Below are 20,949 nucleotides of genomic sequence, written 5' to 3'. Positions count from 1 at the left end.
GTGCGACACAAATGTGGGTGAAGGGCCCTTGCCAAGCCCCAAAGCAAGGTTCAAATTTACCACTTGAATTTGGGTTAAACCCAAAGAAAATGGGTATAAACTGGAGAGGGGCAGAATTAGACTAGACATTAGGAAGAATTTCTTCGCCATAAGAGTGGTGAGACACTGGCACAGGTTGCCCAGGAAAGCTGTGGCTGCCCCATCCCTGGAGGTGTTCCAAGGCCAGGTTGGATGGGACCTTCAGCAGCCTGATCTAGTGGGATGTCCAAGCCCATAGCAGGGGGTTGGAGCTAAATGGTCTTCAAGGTCCCTTCCAACTCAAACTATTCTCTGATTCTATGAAAATCTCCAAATCTTAAAGCAGCTGTGACTGAGCCAGGACCTTCCCTGAGCCACAGTCCCAGGGAACTCTTTTTGGAGCAGAGGATGCCTCATCTTTCCCTCTAGACTAGTATTTGCCAGGTGCAGAGCTGCAACACTGACAGAAAAAGCCAGGGCTTCTCAGAAAGCATCTGACCATGCTAAAGCCCATGTGGACTCCACAGGCATCACTCTTGCAGAAACCCATCACTGCACCACCACTATCCACTCACACCAGACATGGTGTGGGCATGGAAGAAATAGATACTTATCCTCACAGCAGGGCATCTGAGCCCAGGAAAGGGTGTCCAGCACATTTGTCCTGGTGGCAGTAGCATTGTTCTCATCTAGAAGCAACTCTCATCGAGCCAGGGCTGCCTGAAGGCTATTAATGAGTGTCACACTTCTCAGAAATTTCTCAAAAGTCATTCTGCTGTTGCCAGGAGAAGAAATTGCATGGCCATAAACCAGAATTGTTTGGTTCCTGTTAATTAGCCAGAAAGGTGGTAAACATTAACTACCCATCAGAATCATGTGATGTATGCGGATGTTCACGTCCCCCTCTCAGCCGAATGTTTGGGTTTTTTTCCTTTTTGAGGTTTCTGGAGGTGAGCTGTCTCATGCATCCTCTAGCATATGATAGCATGCTCAAAGAGGGTTAAATGTGCAGCGCAGGAAGGAAAAGTAGCAGCTACGCCTACCTGCATCATTAATTGTTGTCACATCAGTTGCCATCCAGTGGATCAGGGAATTGGTATGACCAGCACTGGACTCAGCAGCATTCACCTTTCCAACAAAGCAGAAATTGAAGGGAAGGGTGCATGTCCCCTGCACCTTGGCTAGACATGCAACTGCAGCTTGAGTGGTAGGTGCAAGCCGTGCAGGCAGTATGGTCAAGTAACTTGAAAGCCTCCTCCAGTCAGAGGCTAGACTGGTTATAGAGACGGTGGAGAGCGAACCAGTGCTCCTCTCTACATTGAACGCTGACATAACTATTGAAGGTTCCAGCAAAGAACAATGGCCTGGGCTACATAGCTCAATAACTGGTGGGGAAAGCCAAGCATACGCTCATGTATGGTCTGATGGTGGCGATCTCGACTGTACGGATGGACCCATGAGCCCCACCTATATGTTGGCCAAACAGCAGTGAAAGCCTTATGAAACAGATGACACTTGCCCCCAGTATGGATCTGATATCTTTAACAGCATCTCTTCTGCCCAGGTTTAGCAGTGTCTTGAGATGGCCAATGGATAAGTCAGAGTTAAGAGAAAATGCCTCCGTCCTGGTGCTCTGGCTCTGTAGTTCCTTGAGCCTTCCTGTCATAGCATGAATCACAGCAACCTCCAAGCATGCAGAAGAGGCAAGTGAGCAAATGCATGTCTCACAAGGCAGTCAGCTAGAATTGCTTTCCTCCTGTCTGCTTTAGGGCATCTCAGCACAAGACAAGTAGTCAACTTGTTTTGATCTGGCTAGTGATCTTGGCTGTCCTGCTTCTCAGCTGCTTTATTACAGGTACCTTCAAGGAGCCTAAGTTTTTCCAGGATGTGGTGACCATCTTCTCACCCATCCCTGCACTCTAAAATTGGTCACAGTCGGACAGTGCATAATTTCCACATACAAAAATACAATTCATTTCAAACTGTCGGCTGGAACACTCCTACACTGTAAACATAGGCTCTTCAGCATCACCTGTTCAGGCACAGAGATGCAATTGCATGTGTACTTTTGGAAACTGGGGCTTGTGCATGCCTCCCTTCAGTGAGGATTACATTTCTGTTACTGAGCCTCTAGGATATCACAGAATATATGTTTTCTAAACTTAGGTCCACACCCACACGCAACCACCCTCCGACCTGAGCCAGCATCAAGAGGTGGAGAACTCTCATTTTTGTATAAGGAAACAAGACCCTGATGTTTTATCAACCACAGAGGCAACCATACAGCTGCATTTTGAGAGTCTCATCAACCCCTCCAGTCTAAGGACAGCCAGCCTAGAGACAGCCATGGGTGCAAGGGCAAAAAGCACTATTGAGGTGATGCTGCAGTGCACTGAGGTCCACCTTGCAGGAGGGATGTAATGCCACTCCAAGGATAAAGCAATGCTGAAGCCCTTAAACAACCCAGGATGGAGGCCCAAAGCCAGCTTGCCCCTCTCTTTCCACCTTTTCTCCTCCATCTTGCTGGCAGCTCCTTACTGCACCTACTAAAATCACCCAAGGCACCAGGTCACCTCACTGCAGGGTCCCAACTGGAGCATGAATGTGAGAGCTGTACAGAGATCCTGAAAGAGATACCACACTTGTCCTTCTGCAGCTAGTAAAGATGGCCCAGTGCCTAGCATCGGTTCTGGTTTTGGGGGCTGCTATTTCCAACAAAGAACACCAGTAGCCCTCTGAGCTTAGGGACCCTGGGGCCCAATCAGTCTCTGTGGTGTTCCAGGTGATGCACGGTGCTGGAGGTACAGAGGGTATGTGAACACCAAGCCCTCCTGATAAGGTCCTGGACAACTCCTTGACCTCAACATACAAACCACATCAGACATTTTTAAATCAGCCTTGGTAAACACATCACTTTTGAAGGTTAAATTATCTGGTTATCTTTGTAGCTTATGCAGAAGAAACGCCTGGAATCATAACATCTGGGTCCCTCAGCCTGTGAGTTGCCCAGGCAGGCAGAGCTGTGTGAAGCAGATTCAGAACTACACAGAAATGCAGTATTTTACTTACACAGAATCACAAGGTTGGAAAGGACCCATTGGATCATCAAGTCCAACCATTCCTAACACTCCCTAAACCATGTCCCTAAGCACTTCATCCACCCGTTCCTTAAACACCTCCAGGGAAGGCGACTCGACCACCTCCCTGGGCAGCCTGTTCCAGTGCCCAATGACTCTTACTGTGAAGAATTTTTTTCTGATATCCAACCCGAACCTCCCCTGGCGGAGCTTCAGGCCATTCCCCCTTTTCCTGTCCCCTGTCACTTGGGAGAAGAGGCCAGCTCCCTCCTCTCCACAACCTCCTTTCAGGTAGTTGTAGAGAGTAATAAGGTCTCCTCTCAGCCTCCTCTTCTCCAGGCTGAACAACCCCAGCTCTCTCAGCCGCTCCTCCTAAGACTTGTTCTCCAGCCCCCTCACCAGCTTTGTTGCTCTTCTCTGGACACGCTCCAGAGCCTCAACATCCTTCTTGTGGTGAGGGGTCCAGAACTGAACACAGTATTCGAGGTGCGGTCTCACCAGTGCCGAGTACAGAGGGAGAATAACCTCCCTGGACCTGCTGGTGACCCCATTTCTGATACAAGCCAAGATGCCATTGGCCTTCTTGGCCACCTGGGCACACTGCTGGCTCATGTTCAGTCGCCTGTCAACCAGCACCCCCAGGTCCTTCTCTTCCGTGCAGCTCTCCAGCCACTCTTCCCCCAGTCTGTAGTGCTGCATAGGGTTGTTGTGCCCCAAGTGCAGGACCCGGCATTTGGCCTTGTTAAACCTCATCCCATTGGTCTCGGCCCAGCGGTCCAGCCTGTTCAGATCCCTTTGCAGAGCCTCCCTACCCTCCAGCAGATCCACACTTCCTCCCAGCTTAGTGTCATCTGCAAACTTGCTGAGGGTGCACTCAATGCCTTCATCCAGGTGATTGATAAAGACATTGAACAGAGCTGGACCCAGTACTGAGCCCTGAGGAACTCCACCTGTGACCGGCCTCCAGCTGGAGTTAACTCCATTGACCACCACTCTCTGGGCCCGGCCATCCAACCAGTTTTCAACCCAGGAGAGTGTGTGCCTGTCCAGGCCAGAGGCTGACAGTTTCTGAAGCAGAATGCTGTGAGAAACTGTGTCAAAGGCTTTACTAAGTCCAAGAAGACTACATCCACAGCCTTTCCCCCATCCAGTAATCGAGTAATTTTGTCATAGAAGGTGATCAGGTTAGTAGTTAGGTTGTTACAGAAACAGAGCATGGTGAGAAAAGGGGAAAAAAATCCCAGGAGAGGTCAGGAATGAAGAAAAATGCCAGGTGGACTGCAGGGGGAAGTTTGAACACAGAGAAAGAGAAATAGGGCAAAACAGCTTTGAGTATCACATACTCAAAAGCAAAGTTTGTCACTGGTACCACTTTCCAATTTGAATGTGATGCAAAGCGGAATGAAGAACTGAACTTCTGTTTTCCCCACACCACTTCTCACATGCTGCTTCCCATAAGCAGTGCAGCATGCTCCCAAAAGGCATTAGACCAGTCAGCATTTGCCCAGCAGATGAGGCTTTATGTGAGGACATTTGAATGAATGCAGCCAGAGCAAATATTTAGGGAAACCACAGGAGCCCATCTCTGGTGCATATGGATTTTTTTTCTGTCTGTCACAGAGCTTTTAGAAGGCAGTTAAGCATAACTACAGCTTGCAACTCCTCTACATTGCTTTACAAAGCACTGAGGCATGACATTGATCCTGTGCACTGCTTTTAACACAGATGTGTTACCAACCCAGTGCATTTCATTCACAGAAATTAAATTTAAGATGAAGAAAATCAAGAGGACTCAGAGTACCAGTAGATGCTGTGGAGGACCTGCCAGTGACTGTGTGGGCCCTGATGATTTCCTGGGAACCCTGTGATGAACAGGGTCCCACCCACACAACAAAAAGCAGCTTCACCCCAAGTGAAATTCATACATTAGTCATTTCCAGGTACTCATCTTACTCATCTTATTTCAGACAAACTCTGAATGAAAAGCACTGGACTAGTTCTCTGGTGTATTTGGTTTACATGGCGATGACTTGGTAGCAGGGAGGCTACAGAGGTGGCTTCTATAAGAAGACCCCAGAAGCTTCCCCTATGCCTCATAGAGCCAATGCCAGCTGGCTCCAAGATGGACCCACCACTGGCCAAGGCTGAGCCTATCAGTGACAGCTGTAGCACGGGATACTTATCTAAGCAGCACTTGGATAACTTATCTAAGAAGGATGAAAAAACTGCTGTGCAATAGCAGCCAGAGAGAGGAGTGAGAATATGCAAAACAGCCCTGTAAACAACAAGGTCAGTGAAGGAGGAGAGGAAGGAGGTGCTGCAGGTGCTGGAGCAGAGATTCCCCTGCAGGTCATGGTAAAGACCATGGTGAAGAAGGCTATCCCCCTGCAGCCCATGGAGGTCCATGGTGGAGCAGTTATCCACGTGCAGCAAATGATGGACCACAAACTAGACCAGGCAGATGCCCAAAGGAGGCTGTGACCCCATGCGAAGCCCATGCTGGAGCAGGGTCCTGGCAGGACCTGTGATCCCATGGAGAGAGAAGCCCATGCTGGAGAAGGTTTGCTGGCAGGAATGGACAAGGCTTCGAGCAAGCTGATTTCATGGTAAATGCCCTTACCCATGGCAGAGGGGTTGCAACTGGATGATCTTTAAGATCCTTTCCAACCCAGATCATTCTTTGATTCTGATTCTATCACTTGTGACCCTGTGGTGGACACATGCTGGAACAGCCTGTTGCTGAAGGACTGCACCTTGTAGAAAGGACCCACACTGGAGCAGTCGAGGAAGAACTGCAGTCTGCACAAAGGACTTGGGCTGAGAGAAGTTCATGGAGGACTGCCTCCCATGGGAATGAACCCTATGGTGGAGCAAGGGAAGAGTGTGAGTGTGAGGAGACCTCCCCCTGAGCAGGAAGGAGCAGCAGAAACAATCTGTGATGAACTGACCAGAAGTCCCATTCTCTATCTCCCTGCACATCTCAGGAGGAGCAGATGGAGAAAATCAGGAGAGGAGTTGAGCCTGAGAAAAAGGGAGGGGTGAGGGAAGGTATTTTAAGGTTTGATCCTATTTGTCATTATTCTAATCCAGCTCTTGACGGGCAATAGAGTAAATTAATTTCCCCAAGGTGTGGCTGGTTTGCTCGTGATGGTAATGGTTGAGTGGTCTTTCCCTATCTTTATCTCAACCCACAAGTATTTAATCACATTTTCTCTCCCCTGTCCAGGCTGTAAGCATGGAGGAGATGACTGAAAATCTCAGGCTGAGTTTGAGATATTTAAGGTAATTACACAACAAGTGCTATGTCTCTCGGCTTGAGACTTGAAGTGCCTTGATACTGGAGAGCACAGATGAGCATTCCTGCATTTGCAAACATCATGACAGCAGTACCTTTATTTCTGGAGACCCAGAGCATGCCACAAACCCAGGTGACCTCACAGAAGGCTTCTTTAAAAATAAATGAACAGGTTCTTACTAATACAAGGCTCCATAAAAATAGAACAGTAATAAGTGGGAGGGTGGTAGCATGCATTTTTTCTTGGTTCTCAGGTTAACCAATATCCTCCCTCAGTAAGGGAGATCAACCATGGACAAGAACATTGTTCTCCTTCTTTTTCCTTGGCTTCTTCAGCCATCTTTCAACCAGATGCGGTACGCCAAGCATTCAAAGGTCTGGGTGATTCTGTTGCTAGTGCATCATCTTGGGAGAGAGAAGCATGTTTCCTGCTTGACTTCTGCTCACACAACACCAACCACACCTATCAAATTATTAAATATTTATTGCACTTTAATAGGTCAGTTACAAAAGCAAAATACTCCAGAGGGGCAGGCTGGAAGGAAAGGGAAAGTACAATTAAAGGTTGCTGCTTTGTTGCTGTGTCATGGCCAGGTGCAACACTCCTGATTTCCATTGTAAGGCAGTGCAAATAACCTGACCTTCCTTTTAATAAAACTTGATACAGCTGTACTTGGAATCATTGCTTCTAGCAGCTTCCTCATTTCTGCAACTCTCTCCACCATTGCTTAATGCTGGTCATGGTTGGTCATCTATGCCATGGCTGTAGCAGTATTTTCCCTGTCGCTGTCCTTTTTAGTGCACTATACATTTCAGTGGTGGGGTGACTAAATATTGGTTTTGGGAGACAAAAGTTTGTCTCAGTTATGGTCGTGGGAGCTTGGAGGGATTAACTTGTGAGAAGTTAGCAGAAGCTGCTGGATCTGTGCCCCTGCTCTCTTCTCTTTTCCTTTGTGCTTCCTCTTTTTTTTCTCTCCATTTTTGGGTTTCCTCACTCTCCGTCATGTGCCTATGAGAAAATGGACCATGGATGTGCTGGAGCCCTAAGCCTACAAGAGCTGACTTTCTACTGGTGAACACTTTGCAATGCTGCCCTCAGGATGTACCCAAGCTGCAGACCCCAAGCCCACCTCGCATCTCACTACTCAATGGCATTTCTTCCAGCCATCAACCTGCACCAACTCATGAAGCAGACAAGACAAAAGCAAGCCCTGGAAAACAGACTCCATGTCTCCAGGGCCCACCAAGCTCACTTACAGGGAAATATAGCTGGAAAGCTGCAAGCATGTGGGGCTGCAAGAGCATCACAGTGTGACCACGGTGAGCAAAAGCCATAGGCCGCATTTCCAGCTCATTCATGCAGATGGACTTACAACCTACTTAACTGGTTGTCCTGCCAGGAATCACTGCTGCCCAACTTTCCCAGCTGTTCAGGAAGAACTCAAAACCTAATTAGTTCAGCCTCCCAGACCTCTCATGGGCCCGACCCCGAGCACACTGAGTTTCACCACCAGCTCCAGGTGAAGCCCTTCCCCACCATTGGCGGATATTGGTGTCACCTAACAGGTGACAGAAAGCATCAGAAGCAGAGTTTTAAAACCAAACCAAACAAACAACAAATATGCCTTCTGTCACAGGAGCTTTAGAGATGACTAAAAGAGGTCAAATTTTCATTGAATTCCCACCTGGGCATTTGTGAGGGTTTGTTGGAGGGGATCTCAAAAAATACAGTCCTTTTCACTGTACTACATCTAAGAGGTTCCAAGTAATTCACTTGAGAGCACCTAAATGTAGACTTGCCAACTTTCTCTCCCACAGTCTTTCTACATACTAAAGAGTGTAGCAATTCACTCTTACCATGTATAGGTGGCATGAGCATTCATCAATGTCTCCAGAGCTTTTGGAAGAGAAACTGTCTGAGGACTGATTTTTGAAGCCTTCACTGCATTTCTGCTCTGTCCTCCCTCAAACCATCTCTGACTTTAAGGAGTAAGCAAAACCACTTTCCGGAAGGGCAAAAGTATGACTTTAAAAGTGCTTCCTGGTTGCCCCTGTACTTGCCAAGAGCTGTCTATTGGCTCGCTGTCATTATCAAGTAACTCCAGGGTATAACAGGCCATAGAGCAATCTGCTGAAACACAGAAGTCACTTAGTTTCCAACTTTCTCACATCCACTTGCAAACTTCTAACAGCCACATTCCCTCTCTGATGGCTCAGTGGAGAAAGTATGTTGCATTTATGACCATGAGGAAAATGGATAGGAGTGAGGGCACATGCAAACCAAAGGCCCCCACAGCCAAGGACTGCGTTGAGCTAAATGACGAGACACTCCACAGTCTGAGGGAAAAAAAAAAAAGAAAATGACAAAATAAAAGAAAACAGGGTGTATTTTCTGTGTGTCAGTTTGGTTTTTTCCTAGCCAGAGGACCCATATTCCTCTGTATGACTTTTATTATGTGCTGTCGTGACAGTAACTAGTACACTCTTGAGAACCATGTCTAGATCACCACCAGGGATGGGGCATCCACAACTTCTGTGGGCAATCTGTTCTGGTGCCTCACCACTCTCACAGTAAAAAATTTCTTCCCAATATCTAATCTACCCTCTTCCAGCTTAAAACTGCTACCCCTCATCCTATCACTGCACTTCCTGATAAAGAGCCCCAGCCCAGCTTTCCTTTAAATACTGGAAGGCTGCAATAAGGTCTCCCTGGAGCCTTCTATTCTCCAGGCTGAATAGCCCTAACTCTCTCAGCCTGTCCTCAGATGCACCAGCCCTGTGAAAATCTTAGTAGCCCTCCTCTGGACTCACTCGTAACAGATCCATGTCTTTCCTGCGCTGAGGACTCCAGAACTGAATGCAGTACTCCAGGTGGGGTCTCACGAGAGCAGAGTAGAGGGGCAGAATCACCTCCCTTGACCTGCTGGTTGCACTTCTTCTGATGCAGCCCAGGATACAGTCGGCTGTCTGGACTACAAATGCATATTGCTGGCTCAGGTTGAGCTTCTCATTCACCACCCAAGTACTTCTCCTCAGAGTTACTCTCAACTCGTTTGCTGCCCAGCCTGTATTTGTGCTTGGGATTGCTTCAAGACAGGTGCAGGAGCGGGGACAAGGAAGGCACAGGCAGGAGAAGGAGCAAGGAAAGCAGCAGCCAAAGTGCTTCAGGCAGGCAAAACCAGGTCTGGAAGGGGAGACACAAAAGTTGCACCCACAAGCAGGGAGAAGAGCAAAAGAGATGACACCAGGGGGGCAGAAAAGAGAGCCTAGCAGTTCTTGTAGTTCTGCTGCTGTAGTAAGCCACACACCCAATAAACTTCCAAAATAAAATCTAGGTTGTTCTCGGCACAAATTTCCTGTCTTTTGTTTTCCATGAGTTTGGGGTTTTTTTCATTTTTTTTAAATAAATCTTCCTGTCCTCTGCTCAGTTACACCCCAGAGCAAGCCTGATAACCTGGCTGCTAAAGCCTCCAGAAATACCTCATTCAGCTCATACCCAGCACCAAGTATCCCACAACCCCACACTGCCTTCTCTGTCTCCTGTGTAATAGGAGCGGGACTCAGTAACCGCATACTCCAAAATGAAATCCTAGCAGCTCAACAGAGGGAAAGGAGGGCTGCAACAGCTCCGTTCTACATTCCTGCTCTCTGGAGCAGGCAGCAGCACAGCAGCATGCAGTACAGTCATTAAGGTTGGGAATGATGCTGAAAATGCCAGTAGATGCCTCTCTAAGACTCGCTTTGGAGTTTCAGAAAGCAAGCATCCCTTATCGGGCCTGGACAACATGTGGTAGTGATCTCCATTAATCATATGCAATGAGACAAAAGCTGGTTACAGAATGTATTTCCCACTTACAGATGTATAAATTTCCCCAGAAATCTTATGCATATTCTATTACTTTCCAAGGTCTAATTCTAATGTTATTATGAAACTTCACAACAGCCAAAACTCTTGCTAATTTAGAGCCAGCTCCAGCTCTGCCTGACCTTGCCTTTCAGATAAGAGATTCCAAACAGAAGCCATTACAGAAGAGACATTTGTTCAGCACAGATCATACTTCACACAGGGCACTGTCATGTTCAAAGAACAAAGCGTGTCTGGGCAAGAAACTGAAAGAAAATGCTCTCAGAGGGACATTCTACCTAACTCACAAAAAAATAATCACTTAGATGAAACTTAACTCTACTACTTAGCCCTTAACTACTTCTTCTATCAGGAGAGGTCACCCAGTCCAACCATCTGTCCAACACCACCATGCCCACTAAACCACAGTGCCACATCTGCAGGCTTTTTGAACCCCTCCAGGGATGGCGACTCTGCCACTTCGCTGGGCAGCCTGCTCCAAGCCTTCAGCACTCCTTCGGCATAGAAATCTTTCCTTCTATCCAAACTAAACCTGCCCTGAAAGGACCTCTGCAAAGCACAGACACATAGATGAGATAAAGGAAAATGTGTGCTTCCACGACAGAGCCGCCTCGGCTGGGAAAGCTGGCAGGAACTGCTTTGGTGAGGACATTCTCTGGTCTTGGCTGGATTCCCACGGTGGTTCCTGCCACCCAGGCTGGAACCCTGCGAGCAGCGGGAGCTCCGCTGCCCCATCCCGCGCCTGGCGGGGGGCGGGTGGCACAGGGAGCAGTCATTTGCCGGAATTTTCAGCATCGGCGGGAAGAAAAGAAGGAAACAGAAGGGAAAAGCCATTTATCGCCCTGTCCCGGCCGGTCGGGCCATGCGCCCCTACAGCATCCCCGCTCGCTCCGTACTGCGGGCGCCCAGCAGGAGGAGCAGAAGGAGGAGGAACAGGCGGAGGAGATGGGGGAAAAACCGTGCAGCGCCCCAGAAATACTTCCTGCTCATGGTTACGCAGCACTTTTTCGCACAGCAGCTCGGTGCGCTCCCCCCTTCCGCTGCCTCCCGCAGGCCCCTCCCCCGCGCCGCCGGGGCTGCGGGCGCAGGCGCGGGGCGGGGCGGCAGCGCTTATAACGGGGGCGGCGGGGCGGGCGGCTGAGTAGGGGTACGGCACTAATCGTCTCCATTGCTGTTGGAGCCTCTGAGCCGAGCAGGAGGCTGAGTCTTGTCCGCTTTCTTTGCCACTTTGAGTCGCCGAGCGTCCTCGCTTTCCCCCAACCGCAGCCATGGCGAAGATCGTAGGCAGCCTGGTGAGTGCGGGGGAGGGTCCCTGCTCGTGCGGGATCGAACGCGGAGAGGGGAGGAGGGGGGTTCGGTCGGGTCTGAGGAGGCATCACTTAGCTGGGATGGAGGAGGGGGGAGGGGGCTACGACGACCCCCTCCTTAGCTGGTTCGAAGGAGGAGGACAGGGCGGGGACACGACGCCCTCCCTTAGCTAGGTAGGAGGGGGACGATGACCCCCCCCCGTTAGTTGGGAGGGAGGGGGGAGATAAACCTTGCCGGGATCTGAGGAGGGGGGAGATCCCTTAGTTGGGTCGAAGGAGGAGAGGGGAGGGAAGGAACGACGATCCCCCATTAATTGGTCGTGGGAGCCGGAGGGGAAAGGATGACCCCCCCTTTATGAGGGACGGGGAGGGGCAAGATCTCCACCGCCTTCATTGGGTTAGAGGAGGACGGGGGGAACACGACCACCCCCCCATTGGTTGGTTTGGGGGAGCCGTGGGGGGCACACGACGCCCCCCCCTTAGTTGGCTCGAGAGAAGTGGGAGGGGGAGATGACCCTTGTGCGGGTCTAAGAAGGGGGTACGCCTTAGTTGTGTCGGGGCAAGACGGAGGGGGACACGGCAACCCCCCCCTTAGTTGGGTCGGGGGAGGAGGAGGGAGGGAGAGGAAGGCTCCCCCGTGGTTGGGTTGGAGGGGGAGGAGGGGGACGACGACGATGACTCCCCCTTAGTTGGGTCGGGAGAGGATGTGGGCGGGGACACGACGCCTCCCCTTAGTTGGGACCCAGCTAAGGAGGGAGGGGAATGGTGACAACCCCTCTTAGCTGGGTCTTGGGAGGACAGGGCGGGGACACGATGCCCCCGCTTAGCTGAGTCGGAGGGGGACGACAGTGACCCCCCCCTTAGTTGGGTCTGAGCGGAGGGGGAGGGCAAGACCGCGTGCTTGGGACAGGGGAGAGGAGGTGGGGAGAGACCCCCCCTTTAGCTGGGTCGGGGTGGGGGACAGACCCACTTGCTTGTGTCTGAGGGAGGAAAGGATGGATGGGGCCCATACTTGGGTCCAGGGAGAGGTTGGGGACACCCCATTTTTGGGTCTGAGGAGGGGTGAACAAATAACCATGCTGCATGAGGTTTCAGGCAGTCAGAATGAGAAGGGAGGTGATACAGTTTCATATTACGGCAGCGCGTTGCTCAACTGCCATGAAAATCCTAAGGCAATGTCATGTTTAGCTTACCAAGCTGATAACAGGGTACTGCTGTACCCCAAGTTATCGGTCCCAGCTAGCCTTTTGTATTGCCGGCGTGCAGGGGATCACGTGGCTTTCTTAGTTGAGAGTGGCCGAAGTTCTGCTGCCTTTCTGCATAGGAACTCATGGAAAACATGAATCTAGCTTTCTTGCCTGGCAAGGAATTACTGGCGTCCATTTCTGTACTTAAATAACAGGAGTTGCTGGTGTAAGGATCATAGAATCACAGCATGGGTTGGGTTGGAAGGGACCTTAAAGATCTTCCGGTTCCACCCACTGCTGCCGTGGGCAGGGACACCTCACACTAGACCAATATGCCCCAGGCCCTGTCCAAGAAGTATTTCCCTTGTGCTGTCTGACTTGCTCCTTGCACCTCATTGTTTGGGTGATTCTCTGGAAAGAAACATGTCTGTGGCTTTGTGATGCAGAACAGTAATAAAGGTTAGACCAAGACATGGAGAGTAGTCTGCTGGTGATGAAATGGTATGTGGTCTTGTGCTCAGCAGCTGACATGGTTAATAGACAACAACAGAGTATTTGCTAGCTGTAACTTATGAACCCAAATCTCCAAAAATAGCCCCTGTGCAAACTTAGTGAGCTCTGTATTTCAGGGAAAATCCTGTTGGGCTAATCTTGCATTTTGAACTTGAAGCTAGGTTGAAGTGTCAGTTTGCTCTGGTAGTGAGGGACATGAGACTGATGCTGTATGGCATCCAGCTTTGCCTTCTAGCCTGTGTTCTGCTGTAGTCGGTTCCTTGTGTAAATAGAAAAACATGGCACGCTTCCCCTGCTGGGTCTATGAGTTACTAACGTCTGACATATGAGCATACTAATTTATGGGACCTGATCTTAAATACCTGTGAAAGCTCCCTGAAGATAAAATGAACAAAATGCCTTATCTGTCAGGTGTTGGAGGTGAAATGGTGTGCGAGTTCAAAGTGGAATTCTTATTCCAGTTTGCATCTCTCGCCCCTCTCAGTTTACGAGAGGGTGAACTTCTGAGTAAGGTTTAAGGTTTCTTATACAGGCCAGAAGAGCTTAAAAATGGAGAGTGGAGCTCTCCATTAAAAATGGCTGTGGAGCCTGCTCTAACTTCCAGTGGACTGGGTGTCCACGATCCTTCCAGCTATGAGCATTAATTGTCTCCGGTAGTTAAATCACAGATTTGATTTTAACGTTGAGAACACCCATAGTATTCAAGTACAGTGCAACAGGGATTTCTGGATTAATTCTTAGTAATGGAGATTTGTATTCTCTGATACAAAGAGGAAAATAACTTTATACGCTACCTGCAAAAGCTTCAGTGTATGGCATTAGTAAAGCAATGTTAATATTACAGCTCCTGTTAATATTACAGGAGCTAACAGACTAGCTCCTGAAGAATGGCTACTTTCAGGGTGCTTTCCTGGTCCTTCTCGAGTTGAAGCTGGTGAAGGAGCAGTATTTCAGTTGCGTTATGTATGTGGTCTCAAGATGGGTGGCTCACATGGCTTATAACAGGGTTTGACTATGCGACATCAGATGCTTCATAGCAGAGGCTAATGAGGTGTAAAAGCTAGTGTTGCCAAAGCTTTCATCTCACCCTAGTTGCCTCTCTTATTATTTGAGACAACGCAAATATCGAAAACTTACAGCTTCTGGTGTCTGCTTGGGAGTTCAGACAGTTGAACCTTCAATCTGTTTGTTTAATGTATTAAAGAAAAACCCTGGGCACTAAATTATGTAACCATTGGCCATCAGATAGCTGGATCAATCAAAATTCAGGGGTGAGTTGATATCTGTTGGAAGTCATGTTTGCAACTAAGGTCTGCACCATCTGGCAGATTTGATTAAAGCTAGTTTATCTATTGTGAGAGCAGTAGACTTTTTTTCAGCACTGTCTGTGGTCAGCACATGCTTTTCTGCTGGAGGACAATGCAAGCAAAATCAGGTCTTGCCTGTAGTCAGGGAGGTTGTAGTTAAATGTTAACAAGAAAAAAAAAAACCCAACCAACTGATGTGAGGTTTCTCCCAGTGAGGTGCTACCCAAAGAAAATATTGGTTAACAAAATTGTAAGATCCTCTGATAGTGTGATCAAATGGTTTTGTGCTGAGACGTTCCCCTTCTGTTAACAAAGGCGATTTGGGTTTTCTATGAAAGCTTGTCCTCTCACCCTAACCACAAAAGATGGCTGTGGAAGTCAATCGGACTTCCATTGGACAGGTTGAGTAGCTTGTTTAGCTTATATTATTGTCTTCCTTTCTCCAGGGGAATTAAGCTCTCTGGGAAAACTCAGGGCTTCTGCCTATGTTACAATTTTTTTACTTGAAAGAGTAAGCACCTTTGGACCCTGTGACTCTTCTCACTCTCCCAGAGCAGCAATTTTAGTTGATAGTAGTGATGACTTGCAGGGTAACACCTGGGTGTGGTCAGGGCTAGGTCTCCAGTGGTGGGTGACCAGCTGTTGGTATTGTGCCCACTTTCCCCTTGTTCTGTGCAATAACAGGCCTGAGGTGTGTGGCTGTAGGATGAAGGCATCCCAGCCGAGGGCTGGACTTCCTTTTGCAGCATCCACTAGTTACGCAGCTGGACTGAAGACTTCAGAGTGAGGTGATGGTAACTGTCAGGTGCAGGAAGCGGAATCTATAAAGAGCTGGTGATGTTACAGTGCAGAGGTGTAAGAAGCTATATGCAAAACCGAGCTGTAGGATTTAAAGGTAGAGAGGAATGAGGTTTGACTGAGGAACCTGTGGTGCAAGTGGTTCCAGGGAGCAGCTAGCATAGGTTGCTGTATAGGAACATTGAACTTCAGGTTATTTGGGGTTTGGGGTGCCGGAATGCATACTGTGTGAGTACAGGAGCTTAGGGGTGGAGCGACACGAAAACTTTATGTTCCTGTATCTCTCTGGCTAAGAGTAGGTGGTGTAAAGTGTTAGCTGCTGATCTTACAGCAGAGTAGACTGAATCTCCAAGGTACAAGGACAGAAGAACTCAAGATGTGGAGGCTGCACTTTTGAAGATAGCTGCTTTGGGAGAGAAAATGTCTTATCAACAGGGATATGTGATGTTGGGTGTACTTAAAGTTACAGGAACTTATGAAGACTTTCATGGGTCTACACATAAGAATGCTGGTGCTGTTGTAAGGTTTACAGCCGTAGTTGTGAACACAATTTCCAGTTAGCTGTTGCTGGCAGAATTGTAATGCTCTGGTCTGTTAAGTGGGGTAGTGTCGTGAGTTGACCCAGGCTGGACGCCACATGCTGGCCAAAGATGCTCTATTGCTCCTGTCCTGAGCTGTGCAGGGGAGAGAAAATTCAAAAAAAAAAAAAGGGTTTTGGTATGAGATAAGGACAGGGAGAGACCACTTGCCCATTGCTGCCACAGGCAGAAGAGACTTAACTTGAGGAAATTGGATTAATTTATTACCAGTTGGATCAGAGTAAGATAATGAGAAATAAAAACACCTTCCCCCTGCCTCCCTTCTTCCCAGCCTGAACTTTACTCTCCAATTCTCTACGCCTTCCTGCAAGCAGCGCAGGGAAACAAAGAATGGAGGTAATAGTCAATTTATTACATGTTTCTCCACCACTCTTTGCTCCTCAGGGGAAGGACTCCTCACACACGCTGTAGTCCAGCAGGAGACAGTCCTCCACAAATTTCTCCAACACAGGGTCGTTCCCGCAGGCTGTAGTTCTTCATGAACTGCTCCAGCATAGGTCCATCCCAGGGGTTCTAATCATTCAGGAATAGACTGCTCCAGGATGAGTTCCTTGTTGGATCACAGGTTTTGCCAGGAGCCTGCTCTAGCATGGGCTTTGCATGGGCTCATAGCCTCCTTTGGGCATCTGCTTGGTCTAGCATGGAGTCCAACATGGGCTGCAGGTGGATAACTGCTCTGCCATGGACCACCATGGGCTGCTTCAGTGTGGTCTTCCCTGCAAGCTGCAGGGGAATCTCTGCTCCAGCACCTGCAGCACCTCCTCTCTCGCCTCTTTCACCAACCTTGTTGTCTACAGGGCTGTTTCTCTCATTGTCACTCCTCTCTTTGGAGTTACTCCCTTCTATAATATATCAGTCTGGAGGTGCTGCCACTGTTGCTTAGCCTTGGCCAGTGGCAGGTCTATCTTGGACTGGCTGCGTTGAACAGGAGAAGATTCTGGCATCTTCTCACAGAAGCCACCTCTGTAGCCTCCCTGCTACCAGAACCTTGTCATGCAAACCCAAGACAGGGAGAATAAAGCAGCTATCTTATGCATAATCTGAAATGAAGTCTGTGTTAACAGCTCTCCTGAAGTTTGTGTTGCCACGAGAGTGAAGCTGAGGAATGTTGGAGTGGCTTGTACTTGCTTTGTAAAAGAAACTCGGGGAAGTAGCTGAACAGCATTTTCTGCTCCTGCTTGAGATACTTGTTTGTCTCTTTCTAGCATACAAGTAATTATTGCTTTTAATATCTTTCAATCTGCTAAAACATTCACTTTTTTATAAGAAAACACGATTAATGGCAGGTAAGGCATTCTAAATTCCGAGGAACATTGTCCAAAAAATGATTAGCATGACTAAGTACAACCAATGGACTCCAGCTTCTAAATAAGTATTGGGTGTTACTTTGTAGTCAGTCTGTGCTTTGGCTGGTAATGTTACATGTTTGTTCCCTTTGCAAAATAAGCAAAATAACTATCCTGTGAGCTTGCTTTAGAAAACATGCAGTAGAGTAAACCACACAGCATCATTTTGATATTAGCCATCATGGCCATGGAAAAGGCACCAAACTGGAGGACTGTGCAGAAGTTTGTTCTTTTCACATTCTGAGGAAAGTCCATCCCAGAATAACACAGACGATTTCCTGCCAAGACTGAAATAAATTGGATTACTTAAACCCATAAGGATCACATTCAGGGGGTAACACTAAGCACAGTTGAGGATCATAGACTAGGTCAATTTCGACAATTCAGTGAGTTGAAGTGACTGAGCACTGTGGTCTCTTCCAGTAGAGAGTTGTCCGGCACTGGGTGATGCTAGCACTGGTGAAAGCTATTCATACTGAAACAATTACATGATGGTACAAATACTCAAGTGTTGTGCTTAAAGAACTGCCACAATGGGTTAGTGCATTAAGGCTGAGAGCAAGCTAGTTTTGGGATTAGTCTAAATCATTTCGGAAAGGAGGGGTAAGATCATTGATATGTTCAATTCTTCTTTTATAGTCTGAATTTGAGGCCGAACTGAATTCTGCTGGTGACAAGCTTGTAGTTGTTGATTTCTCAGCCACGTGGTGTGGACCATGCAAAATGATCAAGCCTTTTTTCTATGTAAGTAGCCCTTCTGTTTGTTATTAGCAACTGTATTAGAGTGTATACAAATGGGTTTGTGCTGCTTGACAATAACATGGAGGAAATGTCCTCTTACAACCCGTGATTGCCAGCATTTTCAGGAAAAGGGAAAAATCCTGGAAGTATCTACTTTGAGACTATCAAGTTAAATATACTGACGTTTTATATGCATGGGAACTTAAATGTGGTTTAACTTCTGCTGCCCTCATTCTTACATGTATCTTGGGTCTATAGGGGCATTAACAGTTGTGTTATCACAAGAAGGGGGATGTGGAGTAGCATCTATCCTTCTGCACACAATTGTTGTAATCATTTCAGCTGTGTTTAGGTGGCCAGGTTAGCCCCTGGTAAAGTATGAGATAAACTGTTGCAGCTTTCTGTGATTGGCTGAAGAATGCAAGAGAAGGCCTTTCACCTATGTCTTGTGATATTTGGATCTTCTCTGCGGGGAGTATGTTTGAACAATTTTCACTAGACTCTGCTAGGTATTGGAGCAGAAAACAATTTTTGCTTCAAGTAAAATAGCTGCTTTAAGATAACAAGGCAAGCTTCACTGAGGGGTAAGCAGTGTCAGCCTTATAATGTATATGAATGTGCCTTTTGGAAGAACACTTTCCTGGAACACTAACTGCATAGTTTCTTATCTCATTCCAGAGTTTGTGTGAGAAGTATGGGGAAGTGGTGTTCATCGAAATTGATGTGGATGATGCCCAGGTATGGTCTGGGGTGATGCTGAGAGGGGGCAGCTAAAGAGTTTCACTCAAGCAAAAATTAAGTACTCTTTAAAATGTCCTTGCAGTTGCTGAAATAAAATGGGAGATTGTGTCACCTTTGAGAAGCAGAAATAGGGGTTTAGCATTTACGCTGGAAAGAATTAATTTTTAGAGGACACCTGAGCAGAGCAAGGTGCCTTGGTTATCTGCACGCTTGAAGCCCTACGGCCTCTGTTAGATAACTTGGGAACACTGACCCACTACTTTGGGGTGGGAGTGTCAGTCTAAGGCCTTAAGATGCTTTGATGCAATCTTCCCTAAAACTAATGGCTCACAACTGTCTGGTGATCTGTCTGGTCTCTCCACTGGTCTTGGCCCTGTTTCCTCTTTTCATGTCTTGAATTAAGTGCAATAAAGTGTCTGCTCCATAGCAGTTGCAGTAATGCTGAATAGGTAATTGAACAATGTCAGGTTGAAAAACAAGAATTGTGATAGGGTTCTTGAGCCTTACAAGTAGTCATCTCTGTTTTGAGCTTCCAGGCTCATTTCAGAGACATTAACACTGCACTGCTTTTGCTAGTGAAGGACTACCATCCTTGGTCTTGCTTCATTTTGAGCATTAATGGCTTTGCCCTATGACCTAAACAAAAGGCAGTTCGTAGATTCTGAATTTAACATCCTTCAGACATGTCCAGCTGAAGATTCTGTCTCTTCCAGGATGTTGCTACACACTGTGATGTGAAGTGCATGCCAACGTTCCAGTTCTACAAGAGTGGGAAGAAGGTAGGTTCTGCTCTTTTGAAACTGGAGCTGGCAAGCTAAACACTTAATAGAAGAGTTGGGAATGTTAAGACTACATAGCCTGGTTTGTCTTGATAATTTATCTGGACCACCACTGGCATCAAGGCGCTCCAGAGCGTTAGCAAGTTTCTTAGTGCTGCAGCAAAGGTATGGCTCAGGGACAGATTATTTGGAGCAATGTTGCCAGAGTTTGATTGGTAAGGGTCCTGAGCAACCCAAGGTAACTTTGAGCTACCTCTGCTCTGCAGTCACCTCAGGCCTCTTCAGGCCTGTATTGGAGTCTCACACAGCATTGGTTTGGAATCAGTTGTAAAACAAGAGAAGAGACATGTAGAATGTTCCAGCGATGGTAGCCTGGAAGTGATTCTTGATAGACTCTTGTCCAACTTTTTGCATGAGTTGTGTGTGAGAGGAATACATAAACATCTGCAAAATGCTTCCTGTTGTTGTGGTGAAAAAATTATAGTTGTAGCAGAATTGAATAGACCTAAATGTCTGGATGCCATGCAGCTGATGTTAGGACCCATTGAGTGCAACATTTCTAAAAATCAATCTCTCTTTACAGGTGCAGGAGTTCTCTGGGGCCAATAAGGAGAAGCTGGAAGAGACCATTAAAATTCTAGTCTAATCTCCAACCATGGAGACATTGAAGCATGACTGCTTTGGCTAAATTATGGCCTGTAACTTTTCTACTTAAACAAATCTAAACATGGGGATAGTTTTGACCACTTAACCTAGCTAACTTGGTCTATGTAAATGAGTACAATAAAGTGTAAATTCTTCACTTTTGGTATTGCGCTGTGATTGAAAGAAACGTGAAGAATTTTGTAATGTCACCAAGGTGTCGGTTTTTGCTGTGTTAAAGGAGTACTTTCAGAATACAGAGACTTGTCAAATGCAATCTGATCTACTTCTGGGTTATTGCTGGGGGTGGAAAGTTGCGTTGTGCGTGATAGTGATTAAAGTCACTTCAGAAGTCTGCTGCCACTTTGCTCAGGGGGCATGCACCAGACCATAATCTGAAGAGGGGCAGTCTGGGTTGCAGACAGAAAAGGGAGTTTAGGAGTTGTAGAAAAGAGAGTTTTCACTGGGTGGGATAGGTTTGTTCTTTTGTTTCCCTTTTTTACCTAGATATTCTTTTAAAATTTGTCAAACTTTATTTTAGACTTCAAAGCTAAGATTTGGCTTATCAGAACATAATACAAATAATCAGAACATAATGCCTGTCCTACCATGGAAATGTGAAGTAGGACTTCGAGCTGCTGCCTATTTGCCTTTTCTTTTTGCCTTTTCTTTTTGCCTTGCCATTGATGTACCTTCTGGTTCTATTAGCAAAGTATGTTTTGTCTCCAAGTTGG

The 20,949-nt window shown here is 47.4% G+C and overlaps 1 protein-coding gene across 1 annotated transcript; it reads left to right on the top strand.

Annotated features, from left to right (window-relative positions):
- The first annotated feature begins 11,383 nt into the window (after nucleotides 1-11,383).
- LOC104065700 (thioredoxin) lies at nucleotides 11,384-20,375 on the top strand. Its single transcript, XM_009568208.2, has 5 exons — nucleotides 11,384-11,547; nucleotides 17,952-18,056; nucleotides 18,732-18,791; nucleotides 19,508-19,573; nucleotides 20,157-20,375. The coding sequence occupies exons 1-5, from the start codon at nucleotides 11,524-11,526 to the stop codon at nucleotides 20,217-20,219; spliced, it is 318 nt and encodes a 105-aa protein (XP_009566503.1). The 5' UTR covers nucleotides 11,384-11,523; the 3' UTR covers nucleotides 20,220-20,375.
- Nucleotides 20,376-20,949: the final 574 nt, after the last annotated feature.

The sequence above is a fragment of the Cuculus canorus genome, chromosome Z (assembly GCF_017976375.1).
Source record: "Cuculus canorus isolate bCucCan1 chromosome Z, bCucCan1.pri, whole genome shotgun sequence".
NCBI lineage: Eukaryota > Metazoa > Chordata > Aves > Cuculiformes > Cuculidae > Cuculus > Cuculus canorus.
This window is presented reverse-complemented; position numbering and strand designations above follow the sequence as displayed.

What these genes read in the sequence shown, in the direction of transcription:
- LOC104065700 (XM_009568208.2), top strand. Translation starts at nt 11,524, where the DNA reads ATGGCGAAGATCGTAGGCAGCCTG. An exon ending in TGATCAAGCCTTTTTTCTAT is followed by an intron (nt 18,057 to 18,731) that starts GTAAGTAGCCCT and finishes ATCTCATTCCAG; the next exon opens with AGTTTGTGTGAGAAGTATGG. An exon ending in TTGATGTGGATGATGCCCAG is followed by an intron (nt 18,792 to 19,507) that starts GTATGGTCTGGG and finishes TGTCTCTTCCAG; the next exon opens with GATGTTGCTACACACTGTGA.